We start from the raw sequence: 17,003 nt of genomic DNA, 5'->3' as shown, positions 1-17,003 counted from the left end.
ATCAAGTCCAGCAGTCTGTTCACATAGCGGCCAACCAGGTGCCTCCAGGAAGCCCACAAGCAAGACAACTGCAGCAGCATTGTCTTGCCTGTGTTCCACAGCACCTAATATAATAGGCACGCTCCTGTGATCCTGGAGAGAATAGGCATGCATCATGACTAGTATCCATTTTTACTAGTAGCCTGAACACCGCTTTCCTCCATGAACATGTCCACTCCCCTCTTCAAGGCTTTCAAGTTGGCAGCCACCACCACATCCTGAGGCAGGGAGTTCCACAATTTATCTTTACATTAAATGTTATCCTCGCAACAATCCTGTGAGGTAGATTAGGCTGGTATGCAACTGACCTAATGTCACCTAGCAGGCTTCAGGATGGACAAAAGGAAGCACTTCTTTTTTGAACTAGTGATTAAAATGTAGAATTCACTGTCAGAGAATGTAAGGATGGCCCCAGGCACAGACAGCTTTAAAAGGTGATTAGACTGATTCATGGAGGACAGATTTATCAATTGCTACTAGGCATGGTGACTAAAGGGAACCTCTAGGCAGTCAATCTCTGAAGCCCAGTGCGTGGAGGTAACATCAGGGGAAGGCCTTGGCCTCTATGCCCAGTTGTTGGCCCTCCAAAGGAACTGTGTGAGACAGGATGCTGGACTAGTCTGATCCAGCAGGGCTCTTCTTATGTTCTTAAAAAGGTCTTGGCCTCTATGCCCTGTTGTTGGCCTTCCAGAGGAACTGGTTGGCCGCTGTGTGAGGCAGGATGCTGGACTAGATGGACCCTCAGTGGTCTGATCCAGCAGGGCTCTTATGTTCTTATATCTGAGCGGGGATTTGTTCCCCATTTGACCACTCTAAACAACACTGGCTTTCACAGTGTGTGTGACTGGTACTTAGTATTCACTATGGCAAAACTGTGCCTGGGCTGTACCACTTGAAACTGCCAAAAACCCCTCCAGGCACAACGAAAACTTGCCGAATCACAGAAGGGTTCTTTTCCTTGTGGAGAGATGCTCAGTTTAATCATTTTAGCTTCTAGTATTCCTTACCACTAGAAAATGAGATTCTCTGTATTTGATTTTTTAAACTTTCTGATATGATTCCTAAAATCTGGTGATTTGCGAACGGGCATTTTGCAAGCGCTCCTTGCCTATTTGAAGATTGCAGGAATGGCTTTCTTAGGCAAGCCTCACATTCTTTATCTGCTAATAAAAATATTTTCTGGCAGGGTATGAGCTTTCGTGAGCCACAGCTCACTTCTTCAGAAAGCTCATACCCTGCCAGAAAATATTTTTGTTAGTCTTTAAGGTGCTACTGGACTCTTGCTCTTTTCTACTACTGCAGACTAACACGGCTACCCACTGTGATTTATCTGCTAATTGTCTCTGGAATAAAACCTGATTCATCCACTGAGAAATGGGCCCCTATTTACTGTGCATACTACCTTCATACCGCAAGTTCCCCATGTGCAAGATGGCGGCCAAGAGCTTGGAGATCTCCCAGTTCTCGGTGTCAGTGAACATGAGGACTTTCATGGCCGCCCGGATGTTGGAGTATTCTTTGCTGTCATCTCTGCCGTCGCACGTAATGCAGTTACCCTAGGAATGGGGACAGAAGATAAAAGCACATTAATAAATGAGACTTAATGCATGGCTGTTTCACTCGCCGTCACCCCTCTGATGACTTCGGGTCTTTGTGTTGATTATGCATGCTGTTTCCGACCGTCAGAGGTCACCTCGCTCTCCCCCGCCTTTAAGAACATAAGAAAGGCCCTGCTGGATCAGACCAAGGCCCATCAAGTCCAGCAGTCTGTTCACACAGTGGCCAACCAGGGGCCTCTAGGAAGCTCACAAACAAGACGAGTGCAGCAGCACCATCCTGCCTGTGTTTCACCGCACCCAAAATAATAGGCATGCTCCTCTGATACTTTTCCCGTATTTTTTCCGCGTTTTCAAATTCGAGATAAAACAGGTCTTTGAAAATGCGTGGAAAGGCGGAGGAGAGTGACGGACCTCTGACAATTGGAAATGGCATGCATAATCAACACAAAGGCCCGAAGTCTTGGGGGAGGGGCTGTGGCTCAATGGTAGAGCATCTGCTTGGTTTGCAGAAGGTCCCAGGTTCAATCCCTGGCATCTCTTGCTAAAGGGTCTAGGCAAGTAGGTGATGTGAAAGACCCCTGCCTGAGACCCTGGGGGGCTGCTGCTGGTCTGAGTAGATAATACTAACTTTGATGGACCAAGGGTCTGATTCAGTATAAGGCAGCTTCATGTGTTCATGTGTCGTTGGAGGGGTGACGGCAAGGAAAACACCCATGTGTAAAAGGCCAAAGCTGGCGTCTACCAAGTGAGACCATAGAGCCACCAAGTACCTTTTAGAGCCTCTGGGCACCTTTGGAATCCTGACTCAGGGTGGTGGATGCAACCACGAAATGGCCAAAAGGGGAGGTGGAGCCAATTCCTCGGGAGCCCTGCTGGGCAGGAGCCCCACCTGGCCACGCCCACTTCCTAAAAACACTTGGCAGGCATCAGGAAACAGAGAACTAGATATCAGGGAGATGGGTTCCAGTTTAGCCTTCTCCTTGACATGCTAGATTTCTATGTTCAGGGGTGGTTTTTTGGGGGGAGGGAGGAGGTAAGGAGAGCCTCCACCTGCAGACTACACACATGGGCTTCTTGACTTTGTGACTGCTTGGCTAAAGTGCTGACGAAAACACCCATCTTTTCACCTTCACCAACAATGCGCCTTTCCTGAAAGCCATGCGCCACGATGCTCACCATAGAGAGGTAGTTATAGTCGGCTGCTTTCCCGAGGCCTAGCAGCTTCTTCTGCTCATGTGTCATTCCTTTCAGCATGCAGTAAAACACGTGGTAGTTTCTCTCATCGTGGGCCTGAGAAGGAGGAGGACGAGAGGGGGGTAAAGTTCTCTTACGCCACCAGGACACTCCTTGGCAAAGTCAATTTATCTTCTCAGCAGCCCTGGAAGGTAGGTCAGGAACAATCCACAGGGTTAAAACGGCATGCTGAGAATGTGGGGAGAGCGGATCTGTGCAGTTTGGTGCGGCACCCGTAACTGGAATGAGCAGAAACCCTTCCCCTGTTTATCCCCACTCCACCGCTCTCCTTCCCTTACAGCAACTCAGATTGCAAGCAATTGGATATTGAAGGTACTATCTAAATTATACTATTATTATCGATTATTATTATCGTATACTACTGCCGACAGGATGATGCAGCCATGTGACAGGTTGCCCTGTTTGCAAACTCACGTTTGAGATTACTCCGCATGCAACCCCTCTATAAATCCCGTGCCAATCTAATGCAAATTTTGTACCAAGGAAAGCGCAACCGCAAAACAATCTGCGTGTCTTTTCTTCTTTTGCATAACTGAGGCTGCTTTGGTTAATCAGCTAGAGAGGGGCAGGAAGCCACGCAAGAGACACAATTGGTCCACCACAGATCTGGTACAGCCCTACTCTGGCTCCAGAGGTTTCACTGCCCAATGCTTGAGTTATGAGTGGGGGAAGATTTGGGCTTTTTGAATGATTCACAGCTGAATTACTCGGCTGCCTTGTAAAAATGGGAAGGGGTTTGCTGCCCTGAATGGGATGGCCCAGGCTAGCCCAATCTCATCAGCTCTTAGAAGTTAAGCAGGGCTGGTCCCGGTTAGTACTTGGATGGGAGACTACCAAGGAAGTCCAGGGTTGCTATGCAGAGGCAGAGGCAGGCAATGGCAAACCACCTCTGAATGTCTTTTGCCTTAACCTGGATTGACCAGGCTAGCTGAATCTCATCAGATTTGGGAAGCTAAGCAGGGTTGGCCCTGGGTAGCACTTGGAAAAGCAGGAAAAGAGCAAGACCCAACAAGAGATGGATTGACTCAATAAAGGAAGCCACAGCCTTCAATTTGCAAGATCTGAGCAAGGCTGTCAAAGATAGGGCATTTTGGAGGACTTTCATTCATAGGGTCGCCATGAGTCGGAAGCGACTTGATGGCACTTAACACACACACACACAGCACTTGGATGGGAGACCTTTAAAGAAGTCCAGGGTCGCTGCACAGAGGCAGGAAATGGCCAGCCACCTCTGTTTGTCTCTACCCTGACAGTGCTATTCTCTTCCTATTGCAGGCTAGCCCAATCTTGTCAGCCAAGCAGGGTTGGCCCTAGTTAGTGCTTGGATGGGAGACCACCAAGGACGTCCAGGGTCATTATGCAGAGGCAGGCAATGGCAAAATACCTCTGTTTGACTTTTGCCTAGAAAGCCCTGCAGGGCTGCCTTAAGTCAGCTGCGACTTGACAGGACTTTCCACTTCCACGCGAAGGGGTTGGCACAAAAGGAGGGGTCCGATGTGAAGAACAAACCTCCCTCTGGTTCGCTGACACGTGAATACCCTCACCTGGCGACAAACACGAGATTTCTCCAGCAAGTACTGCTCGATCTTGGCTCCCTCGATAGCGCCCCGCTTGTTGAAGTGGATGTCGATGTATTTACCGAATCGGCTGGAGTTGTCATTGCGAATGGTCTTTGCGTTCCCGAAAGCTGGTAGTGACGAACAGAGCTCAGGGTCATTCACACTTTCATAGAAGCGATTTATTAGCAGGGCTGTGACCAAGCAATAGGGTTCCATCTTCAGGTGGGGAAATTCCTGGAGATTTTTTTGGGGGGTGGAGCCTGGCGAGGGTGGGGTTTGAAGAGGGGAGGGGCCTCAGCACTGTAGAAAACCAGGGGACCGCAGGGTTTGGGAAGGGGAGGGCACTCATTAGGGATGTGATACCATAGAGCAGGGGTGTCAAACATAAGACCCGCGGGCTGAATCCGGCCCCTTGAGAGCTCTTATCTGGCCTGTGAGTACGGTTGCCAACCTCCAGGTACTAGCTGGAGATCTCCTGCTATTACAACGGATCTCCAGCCGATAGAGATCAGTTCCCCTGGAGAAATGGGCCGCTTTGGCAATTGGATCCTATGGCACTGAAGTCCCTCCCCTCCCCAAACCTCCCCAAACCTCCTCCTCAGGCTCCACCCCAAAAACCTCCTGCCAGGGGCAAAGAGGGAACTGGAACCCTACGAGGCAGCCCCCTCCCCCAGACCCGAGGTGTCAATGATCAAAGATTGTTAAATAAAAGAAAATACCCTAAGAGTGTTATTGTTTTAAGCGGATAGATTACTATGGGTAGCTGTGTTAGTCTGTAACTACTAGTAGAAAAGAGTAGAAGTGAGCTGTGGCTCACAAAAGCTAATACTCTGCCAGAAATTTTGTTAGTCTTTAAGGTGCTACTGGACTCCTACTCTTTTCTACTGTTTTAAGCAGGTTTGTATTTTAAGTTAAAAAAATTAAGTAAAAAATAATACCATTAATAGGCTTTTCATGTGTCTTCTATAAAGTTTGTATCTCCGGTACCTGGCATTAAATGTTATGGTACACATGGCCCGGCCCAACCAAGAGACATTTATGTCATATCCGGCCCTTGTAACAAATGAGTTGGACACCCTTGCCATAGAGTCTATCCTCCAAAGCAGCCATTTTCTCCCAGGGAAGTGATGTCTGGGGATTAGCAGTAATGCCAGATCTCAAGGCCCCACAAGGAGGATGGCAACCCTATGAGTGTTTGATTTTGGGCTGTTTAGCTGCTTTGGAAGGGGAAAGACACTTCACATTTGCAGGGCATGAAGTGCTTCTCTGTCCCTAAACAGAGGTCATGTAGGGGTGTGTCCCCAAACTCCTTTTGTGCTGGGGAGAAAGGGACCCTTGTTCCCACCACCCAAATCGTGTGGGTCAGAATGCAATTATTAGAGAACAGCTGTACCTGTGACTTCAGAGAATATCTGAAGGTAACTGCCAGTGGACAAATACCAATCTGTCAACTGAGTGGTGTCCCCAGCCTTCAGTTTATTCTGCTTTATAGGGACCAAAAATATTAATCCTGCCCAATTCCTCCACCAACAAAGATTGCCAGCTCTGGATTGACTTCCCTGTATGCTCTGGCTGAAAAAAAAAATAAGGTCCAATATGGTTGCTAAGAGAGCTGAACCTTCGGGTTGGTTTTAATGGTTGCTAGTCCCACTGGCCGATTGGGACACCACCATAATTTTTACTTATTATTTCTCTGAATGCATTGAGTTTAGCATAGTTTTATTGTGTATACTTTAGCATAGTTTTATTATATTTATTATCAATCCAGAATTTTATTAACCTTATATTTCCTTTATTATGTATCTGTGGTATCCTTGACATGTTTATAATGGTCTATGGCTAAACGCGAATAAAACCATTCATAAACTCTGGATTGGGAAATTCCTGGAGATTTGGATGTAGAGGAGGGGGAGGGGGTTCAGGAGAAAAGGGACCTCAGAAGCATCCATTTTCTCCAGGGGAACTGACCTTGGCAGTCTGGAGATCAATTGTAATTTTGGGAGATCTCCAGGCCGCACCTGGAGGCTGGTAACCCTACTGCCAACCTTTATTTCCCCCCCCCCATCTTAAGGACTGCTACAATCTTTCCCCCAAAACCTTCCCCCACCTGTCAGTTTAAATACTCACCTTCTAGGATGGGGTTGGCTTCCAGAACCTGCTGCTCGATCCACGAGTGCTGCCCACTGATCGCCGCCAGGAACTGCAGAATCAGTTTGGTGCTTTCCGTTTTCCCTGCGCCCGATTCTCCACTGCAGCCAGGAAGAGAAGAGGGAGTCAAGGAATGTGCCGAGGAGTGACTCAGTGCCCCCCAAACACAGTGAGCCTTGTGTCCCTCTTCCAGGGTGGCCACTGTATTTATTGAAAAACCTTTTATCTCTCCTTTCTCCCTATAGGAACCCAGGGTGGCTTACGCAGAGGGTAAATTCAGCATATATCAAAAGATGTACAACAGCAAGAAAACAATTTCCAAGCGAAATATTGTCGAAAGCTTTCACGGTCAGAGTTCATTGGTTCTTGTAGGTTATCCGGGCTGTGTAACCGTGGTCTTGGAAAATTCCAAGACCACGGTTACACAGCCCGGATAACCTACAAGAACCAATTTCCAAGCGAGTTTCAGAGGGTAGCCGTGATGGTCTGCAGTAGAAGAGCTAGATTTGAGTCTAGTAGCACCTTAGTGACCAGCAAGATTTTCAGGGCATAAGCTTCTGAGAGCCTGCGAAGGAAGCTTTGACTCTCAAAACCTTATACCGCAAAGCTCTTGTTGGTCTCTAAGTTGCTACTGAACTCAAATCTAGAACTTCCAAGCAGCCGGTTCTCTGCAAGCAGTTTGAAGTACCGTGTTTGTAACACACACAATAGAGATCAATTATATAATTGACTGGCCAGGTGAAAATAGCTGATGGGTACTCCCCCTCGATGATAGCAGCCTAATAGCCCAATCTTCTCAGATCTCGGAAGCTAAGCAGGGTTGTCCCTGGTTAGTCCTTGGATGGGAGACCAGCAAGGAAGTCCAGGGTTGCTAGGCAGACAGGCAATGGTAGATTACTTCTGAAATTCTCTTGCCTTGGAAACCCCATGGAATCACCCTGAGTCACCCTGAGTCAGTTGTGACTTGACCACACACAGTTATTACTGTACTACACCTTAAGTGCTTTCAAAAGCTCTCTTAAAAAATTCCCCTTTGCCGAGTTTTCTAAACACTGGAAAGGTAGCAGCTTGTCTAGAATAAGTCTCTGTGATTGGAAGGAGATTTGGGTCCATAGCAGTGAGCCAGGCTATTTCTCCACCCCAGTACTGATTAATTCAACCAGCAGTCGCTAGATTCCCCTATTTTTGGCATAACGAGGGAATAATCATTATGGCACTGCTTTAGCAAATTTGAAATTTTAAGGCTTTTTAATATTTATATATGTTTTTGTACTTATTATTTGGTTCTTCATTTGTTGACTATAGTGATGGGAAAGGGCTGGGTAGAAAATTAGATAGATTATCTATCTATCTATCTATCGATCGATCGATCGATCGATCGATAGATAGATAGATAAGTCACTTTCCTAGATCTGCTAGATTTGAGTCAGGTAGCAGCTTAGAGACTAACAAGATTTTCAGGGTATCAGCTTCGTCAGATAGGGATCTCCATTCCTACTTGTACCTGACAAAGGTAACTTTGACTCTTGAAAGCTCATATCCCAAAAATCTTGTTGGTTTTTAAGGTGCTAATGGACTCGAATCTAGTCGCAGACCAACATGTCTACTACCCTCCTGAAACTTTCCTAGATCTGCTTTGTGAGATCTTTGAACTAGAAATGTCAGGAAGTGAACCCTGTGCCTGCTGCATACAAAACTTGTCTTTATCCTGAACTCTGGCCCCTTCTTTGTTGACCTGGTCTGGACCTGGTCTGTTCACCTTATAATGCAACACTGGTCTTTATTGTTCCGCTGCATGTTGAAGTAGCAGTTGTCTGCGATGGCAAAGATGTGGGGCGGCATTTCACCAATCTTTTTGTTCGTGTAGAGGCGAATCTGTTCCGGTGAGTAGATTGGAAGCAGCTGGTAAGGATTCACGGCCACCAGGATCGAGCCTGTGTATGTCTAGAACCAGCGAAAATGAGAGAGAGAGAGAATACCAAGGAGAAAACATAAGATGTGTCTCGACAACTACATCCTTACATGTGTCATGAGAAAAGCAGCCACGCGTCCGCCTGGCCCATCATTCTGTCTCTGGCACTTCCGGTAGTTCCTAGAGCTACCCAACGTCACTTCCAGTTTTCCTCTGGAAGTGACATGGCCGCACACATAACAGCAACATTTTTTTTTTGCAAAAGTTTCTTCCTTTTCTGCTTGGGGCAGCTGCAGAAAATGAGGGCTACTGGCGGGAAGCGAGAGGACTGGCAGCCCTAGGCTGTGGTTGGGTTCTCACGGCTGTTTCCTCGCAGTCACCCTGCTGACTACTTAGGGGCTTTGCTTTGATTATGTTGCATTTTCCGACTGTCAGAGGTCGCCTCGCTCTCCCCGTGCGTTTCCGCACGTTTCACCCGCATTTTCTGGACTTGTGTTTAGCCAGCATTTAGAAAACATGGAAGGAACATGCGGAAATGTGCGGGGAGAGTGAGGTGACTGCCGACGGTCAGAAAATGCAAGCATAATCGAAGCAAAGCCCCAAAGTAGTCAGTGGGTGACCGTGAGGAAACAGACAGGCATAAATGGCTGTTGAGATGGCCAATCCCTAATCCCTTCAGTAAATGAGACAATTTCGTTCTGGAACTGGGCAAAAGACACCACAGGCTGCAATGACCAAAGGGCTACTGTGCAGGTACAAAGCTCTTTGTAGCGGTGCTGTGTTCCAGATGGACTTTACAGGTGAACATGCAGGTGATCTTATCAGGATTTCACCTTGTAATTGAGGGGGTTCCAACAAAATAAGTTTGCCCAGGAATCACGTTCGTGTCAAAGTCTGCAGCAGAACTGGGATTTTGTTACAAGCCCCGTGGCACAGAGTGGTAAACTGCACTACTGCAGTCCAAGCTCTGCTCACGACCTGAGTTCGATCCCGATGGAAGTCAGGTTCAGGTAGCTTGCTCAAGGTTGACTCAGCCTTCCACCCTTCCGAGGTTGGTAAAATAAGTACACAGCTTGCTGGGGGTAAAGTATAGACGGGAAGGCAATGGGAAACCACCTTATAAACACAGCTCTGCCTAGTAAACATTGATTGTGATGTTACCCCATGGGTCAGTAATGACCAGGTGTTTGCACCTTTACTTTTAGAAGGTTCCAAGAGTTTTTTTTGGGGGGGGGATATTTTGCTTCAAAGGGTATCACCCTCTGTCTGGATGTCTGCCTGCTCTCCTGTGCTCGGCTTGTAAAACCAGACATTACACAATTCCATAAACTGTTCAACTCACAAGAAAGATGACTCTGCAAAAGCCTGCCCCCCCCCCCAAAAAAATGCCCCTCTGATTGTTTAAGAAAGCAGGAAGCCACAAACGTTACAATAATCTTTGGTGTCATTGCTTTCTATGCATGCAAGACTGGGTCATGCACAACTGGCTCAGGGGGAAAAAAGCTTTTAAATTAACACCAGCAATGCTTTTCTCATAAACAAAACCATAAGATTTAAAATTCCCAAGATGAGTTTTACATCATGGCTTAGACCACACTTCTCGTTCTAGCAAAGCCATGCAGGCGCTCAGCAACCAAACCGACGATGGAGCATTCGTAACGCACAGGCAGACAAATGGAAGATGCTCACAACTCTTAGCATAAATGAAATGAAGATGGTAACAGCATGATGGTGCATATCTGGTGAAGACGGGGATGACTCAGGAGCTCGAGAGATACTTACCCTCCCTCCGCAGTTTGTCTGAAGTGTCAAACACAGGTAGAAGGGGGTAAAATTAAAAAAAATTGTTCTCTGTTATAAGTAATCACAAATATCTTTGTCCCAGAGAAAGATGCCCTTCCCAGTTTCTTCCCCACCAGAATCCAGATCACCAAGGAGAGAGAGGGAAGTGTTGGGACACTGGGACCCATAGATGGGTATTGAGGACGTGGGAAGCCAGGGTGTTGATAGGATTACCGGCTCCAGGTTGGGAAATCCCTGGAGATTTGAGGAGGGGACGGACCTCAGTGGAGCATAAGGCCATAGAGTCCCCTTGCAAAGCTGCCACTTTCTCCAGAAACAGAAAAAAGCCAGAGTCCAGTAGCACCTTAAAGACTAACAAAATTTCTAGCAGGGTATGAGCTTTCGTGAGCCACAGCTCACTTCTTCAGATACTTCTTCTGTGGCTCACAAAATCTCATACCCTGCTAGAAATCTTGTTAGTCTTTAAGATGCGACTAGACTTTTGCTCCTTTCTGTTGCTAATGGCAGACTAACATGGCTACCCATGGTGAACTTTCTCCAGGGGAACTGATCTCTGTCACCTGGGGATCAGTTGTAATAGCGGGAGATCTCCAGCCACCACCTGGAGGTTGGCAACCTGAATTCTATACACTTTCTTAAAGGGTGGTGGTGGTTGTTTTTCAATAAAGGAAACTGTCCAGCTAGTTTATTAACACCCTCTGCTTCAGAAATTCTGCCAATGGGATTTCCCATGCCCGGTAGAAAATTTGTATTTGACTCCCTGCACTTGCTCTCTGCAGGTCTGGAAGATCTCTAGAAAGGACCTGGAGATTGGCAACCCTCCCAAGGCTCTGCCCCAAAACCTCCAGGCATATCTCAGCTCAGAGTTGGCAACCTTAAAAGCACAGCCAGAGGCCTTTGATGCATAGGGTTGCCAGGTCCTTCTTTGCCACCGGTGGGAGGTTTTTGGGGTGGAGCCTGAGCAGGGTGGGGTTTGGGGAGGGAATTAGAGCAATTGCCAAAGCGGCCGTTTTCTCCAGGTGAACTGATCTCTGTCGGCTGGAGGTCAGTTGTAAGAGCAGGAGATCTCCAGCTAGCACCTGGAGGTTGGTAACCCTATTGTGCTTCAAGTAATATTGCTTTCACATTGTGAATAGCTGCGTGTATATATTGTATATTTGTGATAGTAATTGTGATAGTTGTTTTATTAGGACGTTGTTGTATTAGCACTGATTGTTCTATGTAATACACTTTTATATATATGTTTTTGCTACAATTGCCTGCACTGTTTTCTTCTTGCCAACCTCCAGGCACTAGCTGGAGATCTCCAGCTATTACAACTGATCTCCCCCTGACAGAGGTCAGTACTGAAGTAGATCAATTACTGTGATAAGTGGCGACGTTTCTAGATCTTGCATTTCACTAAAAAAAGTACGTTATCTTGCTAAACCAGCCACTTCAAGCAATGATACAACTTTGAATTGTGTTAGAATTCCTTTTTATTGTTAATGCTTCAAGATTATTAAATGTAAAATAATGTAAAATGTAGAAAAGGTTATTAAATATAAAAATTAAATGAAAAAATCTAACAAAGACAAGCCACAACCGATCTGAAACACAGTAAAAAAAATACAATAGAATTACATACCCATTAATGTGTCAAACCACCCTGCAAACAAAGTCTGCCTTGGAAACGTCGGGATATGATGTCACCCCATGGGTCAGGAATGACCCGGTGCTTGCAAAGGGGATGTTTACCTTTTTAATGTGTCATGCCAGGGAAAATTCTCAAACAGACAGCATGTAGGCATGCCTGGCAAAGAACTGGCAACCTCTTACAATTTTAAGTCCCTATATATACCCTTCCAGAGGTCAATTGTTTTGAGAACCAATGAAAAATTGTTATGAGAATCAGTGAAAAATTGTTATGAGAATATTGCAATATTCTCAGACATCAAAAGACGCAACACGTACTACTAAGACAAAATGTCTCTTAACAAACATCTTTCCCCAGCCTTCATCTCACGTCAGACAAATAAATGACATAGGAAATATCACACAAACATAGATACCCATATTCATTCTCAAAACAAGGCTGATTAACCACAAAAGACAAATAAGTCACTATTAAAATTGCATATAGTGCATTCACATTAGAAGTAAAAGCAGGGAAAATGTTTAAGAAACCACAAAGGCAGATAAATTTGTTTTTCTCTACTCTGTTTTTCTCTACTCTGAACTATCAACTATCCTGTTTTTCTCTGTTCCCAGACTTCAGCTGACCTTGCTTTGTGGTTTTTCAAATTCCTTTCAGGCTTCCTTTCACATAAACCATCCACTCTCTTGTGCAGGCCCAAATTTATAGCCTTAAATCTTCACTTGGGAGTTTAAATCAATGCTGTAGTTTGTCAATATCAATACTTTTAATCCTAAATATATTGAAAACCGTAACAGTTCCCCTGGAGGAAACGGCCGCTTTGGCAATTGGACTCTATGGCATTGAAGTCCCTCCCCTCCCCAAAGCCCACCCTCCTCAGGCTCCGCCCCAAAAATCTCCAGGTATTTCCCAACCCAGAGCGGGCAACCCTATGTAAACATCAATCTTTTTTTGGTCCCTTCCCTTATAACGAAACAGATTTTCCTGTGGGCTTTAGGTAGGGTTCCCATCTGTCCGCTTATGGTGGGAGACTTCCAGGTTATTGGGGTCCTTGCCCGCCAATGCTTACCTGATCGCCGGGCGGAAACTGGGGCCGGTGTGTGTGTGTGATTCTCCAGGGGGAGAAAAATTAAAAAGAAAAACGAGGACTTGTCTACTTATAGTCAGTTCTGACCCTGGCGTTCCTAGAGTTACCCAGAACCGACAAGGGTGGCTCTAGGATTCACCAGATACGCTATGGTAAGAACTTCCAGTAAGCAGGTGAGGACTTATTGCTCTTTTTAATTTTTCTCCTAGGGTGCTGCCCTCACAAACAACCCTCCTGCTGGTTGCCAGGCACTGCTTCGAAGTTGTGCAGAACTCTAAATTGTAGCCATGGGTGGGCTCACTACACATTAAAAAAAAATCCATACCAAGGGTGAGGGGCTGCCTTTGGCTATTAGACATCGGGATTTCAAGCTGCAGACAAGAGACAATGAGCCAGGTATAGATGGAGCAAGAGAAAGGCCTTCGCCCCACAGAAGTGACACTCACGTAGATGAGATGTTCCCGGTATCGAATCAGCAGGTTCCGGAGGATGCCAGCTTCGTTCAGGTCTCCCAGGCGGATCATGTCCTCCACGCCATGGATAGAGGTTGGGTGCATTGGCTTGATGTGACTGGCCTTCTGAGGGGATATCCAATGTTCCTAGAAAATCAGGATGAGACATCACGGTTGTCAGAAATTCTCCCAAAAAGCTAGATGCGAGTCCAGAAGCGCCTTAGAGACCAACACAGCTTTTCGGGCTATGAGCTTTCGTCGAAGGGAGCTTTCACTCTAGAAAACTCATTCCTCAAAAATCCTGTTGGTCTCTCCGGAGCTACTGGACTCAAATATTGCCCTTCTCTTTAGGGTTGCCAGGTCCCTCTTTGCCACCAGCAGGAGGGTTTGGGGGCGGAGCCTGAGGAGGGTGGGGTTTGGGGAGGGGAGGGACTTCACGGCCATAGAGTCCAATGGCCAAAGCGGGCCATTTTCTCCAGGGGAACTGAGCTCTATTGGCTGGAGATCATCTGTAATAGCAGATCTCCAGCTAGTACCCGCAAATAAGGCATGATATTGTTGCATGCACCCCTCTAAGCTCCTACCTGATACAGCCTAAAGGTTCCTTGTTACTCTTTCCTGAACTTTAAAAAATATTCTTCTAGATCACCCAACCGCATGAATAAGCATGTGTGTGTGGTGCACAAACCAGCAGGTATGCTTTTAATCTCTGGAAGATGGAAATGAATAACTGAGTATGAATTACTCTATGATCCAAGAATCTGGACTGTGTATTAAACATATGGATTTATTTACTTCCATTTATCACCTATTTTTGTTAGCTAGAATCAAGATGGATTACTCAATTTAAGAACAATGCATTAAAAAAAAACCCAGTGTAATGGATGCACTGAACAATGTAATCAATCTGGAACTTACAACTAAAGAACAATTACATGCAAATAGCATAATACATCCGGTGGGCTGGAATTCACAAGTCATAGGATCCAACAAACCAAGATATCACAATTAAGAGTAAAATGAAATAAAGACAGTCTAATCTGTGGTTCTTATTTAAGTCTGTTGCCAGGGAGTGCAAAGTGGTTCAATTGGGCCGTGTGTTTTAGGTTGCCAGGTTCCGCTATAGCTTCCTAGCAATCCTGTTCTTGCTCTCTGGTGCCTGAAAAGCCAGCGAGAGAAAAATGGCAGCGCCGACATCACTTCCAGCAACAACCAGAAGTGATGTCATGACATCGGGGGTGCTCTGGGATTTGCCAAAAATTCTATGATTGAACCATAGAGGGTTATTTGTGACTCCTAGAGCACCCTCCTCCAATGTCATGATGTCACTTCTGGTTTTCCCAGGAAATGATGTCGCACTGCAGCATCATTCCTGCCCCCATGCCCAAAATGCTCCTGGGGGTTCCAGCCTTCATCCTGGCAACCCTAGATACGACTAAGGTTGCCTTCTCTGGGTTGCAAAATACCTGGAGATTTGGGGGTGGAGACTGAGGAGGGAGGTTTAGGAGGGGGAACCCTGAGACCTTTCCTGTAGTGGCCACTATAGGTAGGGTTGCCAGGTCCCTCTTTGCCACTGGCGGGAGGTTTTTGGGGCGGAGCCTGAGGAGGGCAGGGTTTGTGGAGGGGAGGGACTTCAATGCCATAGAGTCCAATTGCCAAAGCAGCCATTTTCTCCAAGTGAACATATCTCTATCGGCTGGAGATCAGTTGTAATAGCAGGAGATCTCCAGAGAGTACCTGGAGGTTGGCAATCCTAGCTATATAGTGTGCATATGGATGCTCCTTCCCACAGTCACCTCACAGTTCCTCTTTTAAGCTGGAACAAAGGGGTTTTCCTTTTCATCTGATTTAAAGGGAAAAGGCTCCAGACTAGGGTTGCCAAGTGCCCGGTGGTGGTGAGTAAACTACCGCCAATCCACTGGGCTGCTCGCCAACCAGCTGAGGGCCAGTGGGCACCCCGTGCACGCGCACACACGTGACATGCCTACGTCAATTCAGGGTTTACTTTGAAGCGACGTGGAAGCTCTAGCAAATTCAGCCGAGATTGGGAGAGTGTCCCCATCACTTCGGAAGTGATGTAGATGCGTTGGCGTGCGAGCGCGTGGGTGCATCGAGCCAGGCGCGCGGGCGCACTTCGCGCCCCAGAAAACCTCCCGCCAATTGACCAACGGGACCTGGTAAGCCTACTCCAGATGCCCCACAAGCTGTGCGGATGCTCCCATTTAAACCGGGGCCTTCCTATGATCCCTGCTGGGAAAAATCCCCGTGTAGAAACAGCCAGAGTGAGACCATCAAGAAAACCCCCCCAGCACATTTCCTTCTCCGTGATACGTACATTTTCTTCATCATCTACCACCTGAATCTGCCCGGAATCACACAACTTGACCACCGCTCCAATGGGCACGTCAAATTCCCGGCCTGTCTTGAGGTCCATCCATACATAGTCCCCCTGAAAAGGAAACACAAGGGGGCAAAGTCTGAGTTTTGAGCAAAGACAAGAAAGCCTCTTGGGAAGGCACGGTTGTAGTTGTGGGAAGGTTGCCAGCTCCTGTCTTGGAAATTCCTGGAGATTTGGAAGTGGAGCCTGTGGAGGGCAGGATTTGGGGAGGGGAGGGACCATAATGCCATAAAGGCCACCTTGCAAAGCGGCCATTTTCTCCAGGGGAACTGATCTCTGTCATCTGGAACAGAAGGAGGACGGGGTTTGGGGAGGGGAGGGACTTCAATGGCGCATAATGCCATAGAGTCCACCTTCCAAAGCAGCCATTTTCTCCAGGTGAACAGATCTCTGTCACCTAGATATAAGTTGTAATAGTGGAGATCTCCAGCCACCACCTGGAGGCATCTGGTAGGGTTGCCAGCTCCGAGTTGGGAAATTCTTGGAGATTTATGGGTGGCTTAAGGATGGCAGGAGGGACCTCAGCAGGTATAATGCCATAGAGTTTGCCCTCTGTCCCTGCCATTTTTTCCAGGGGAACTGATCTCTGTAGTACAAATTCCAGGGGACCTTCAAGCCCCACCTGGAGGCTGGCAACCCTAGTCATACCCCTCCTTCTAACCAATCTTCCTCTTTGTCTCCCCCATCCCAGCGTTGGAAAACATGCTAAACACTGAGATAACATCTAATTAAATCTAGAAGTCTTCAAACATCCTCTGGTAAGTTCCCCCTTCATATGACAAGAAAGAATGGCATACAGGTGTCATTTCTGTCTTACCAAGAAACTAATAAGGGAATAGCAAGCAAACCTGAAAGGATTACCTCTATATTTACTTATGAAACCCCTAAATTTTTAATCTAAATTTAATATTCTGTTTCCATCTAGGCAAATCCGACATAATCAAATAGAAACTTGGTGCTGGAAAATTTAATATGTTCGCATAAATTAGGATGAATTTTAAAGTATCGTAATGGGTTGTCTATCTTTATGAATGTAGATAAATATGCAGTTTCACATACAAAAAAGAATGCAACTGGGTTAAGTCAATCAGTCAGCACTCTTCTGATGGCACGTCCATATAATATCCTAAATCATATTTCAAATCTAAAACATTTA

At 46.5% G+C, this 17,003-nt stretch overlaps 1 protein-coding gene across 1 annotated transcript in view; it reads right to left on the bottom strand.

The window, feature by feature from the left end:
• MYO7A (myosin VIIA) overlaps window positions 1-15,910 on the bottom strand; it is an 81,123-nt gene extending 65,213 nt beyond the window's left edge. Inside the window, exons 1-7 of the mRNA XM_056858347.1 lie at window positions 15,785-15,910; window positions 13,444-13,596; window positions 8,319-8,503; window positions 6,539-6,660; window positions 4,397-4,539; window positions 2,775-2,888; window positions 1,442-1,595 (exon numbers count right to left, since the gene is read on the bottom strand). Of these exons, the coding sequence (XP_056714325.1) occupies window positions 1,442-1,595; window positions 2,775-2,888; window positions 4,397-4,539; window positions 6,539-6,660; window positions 8,319-8,503; window positions 13,444-13,596; window positions 15,785-15,883 (970 nt within the window). The 5' untranslated portion in view covers window positions 15,884-15,910. The remainder of the gene's footprint in view (window positions 1-1,441; window positions 1,596-2,774; window positions 2,889-4,396; window positions 4,540-6,538; window positions 6,661-8,318; window positions 8,504-13,443; window positions 13,597-15,784) is intronic.
• Window positions 15,911-17,003: the final 1,093 nt, after the last annotated feature.

Source organism: Euleptes europaea, chromosome 12, assembly GCF_029931775.1.
Source record: "Euleptes europaea isolate rEulEur1 chromosome 12, rEulEur1.hap1, whole genome shotgun sequence".
Lineage (NCBI taxonomy): Eukaryota > Metazoa > Chordata > Lepidosauria > Squamata > Sphaerodactylidae > Euleptes > Euleptes europaea.
The sequence above is the reverse complement of the archived record's forward strand: the minus strand, read 5'-3'. Positions and strand labels throughout refer to the sequence as shown.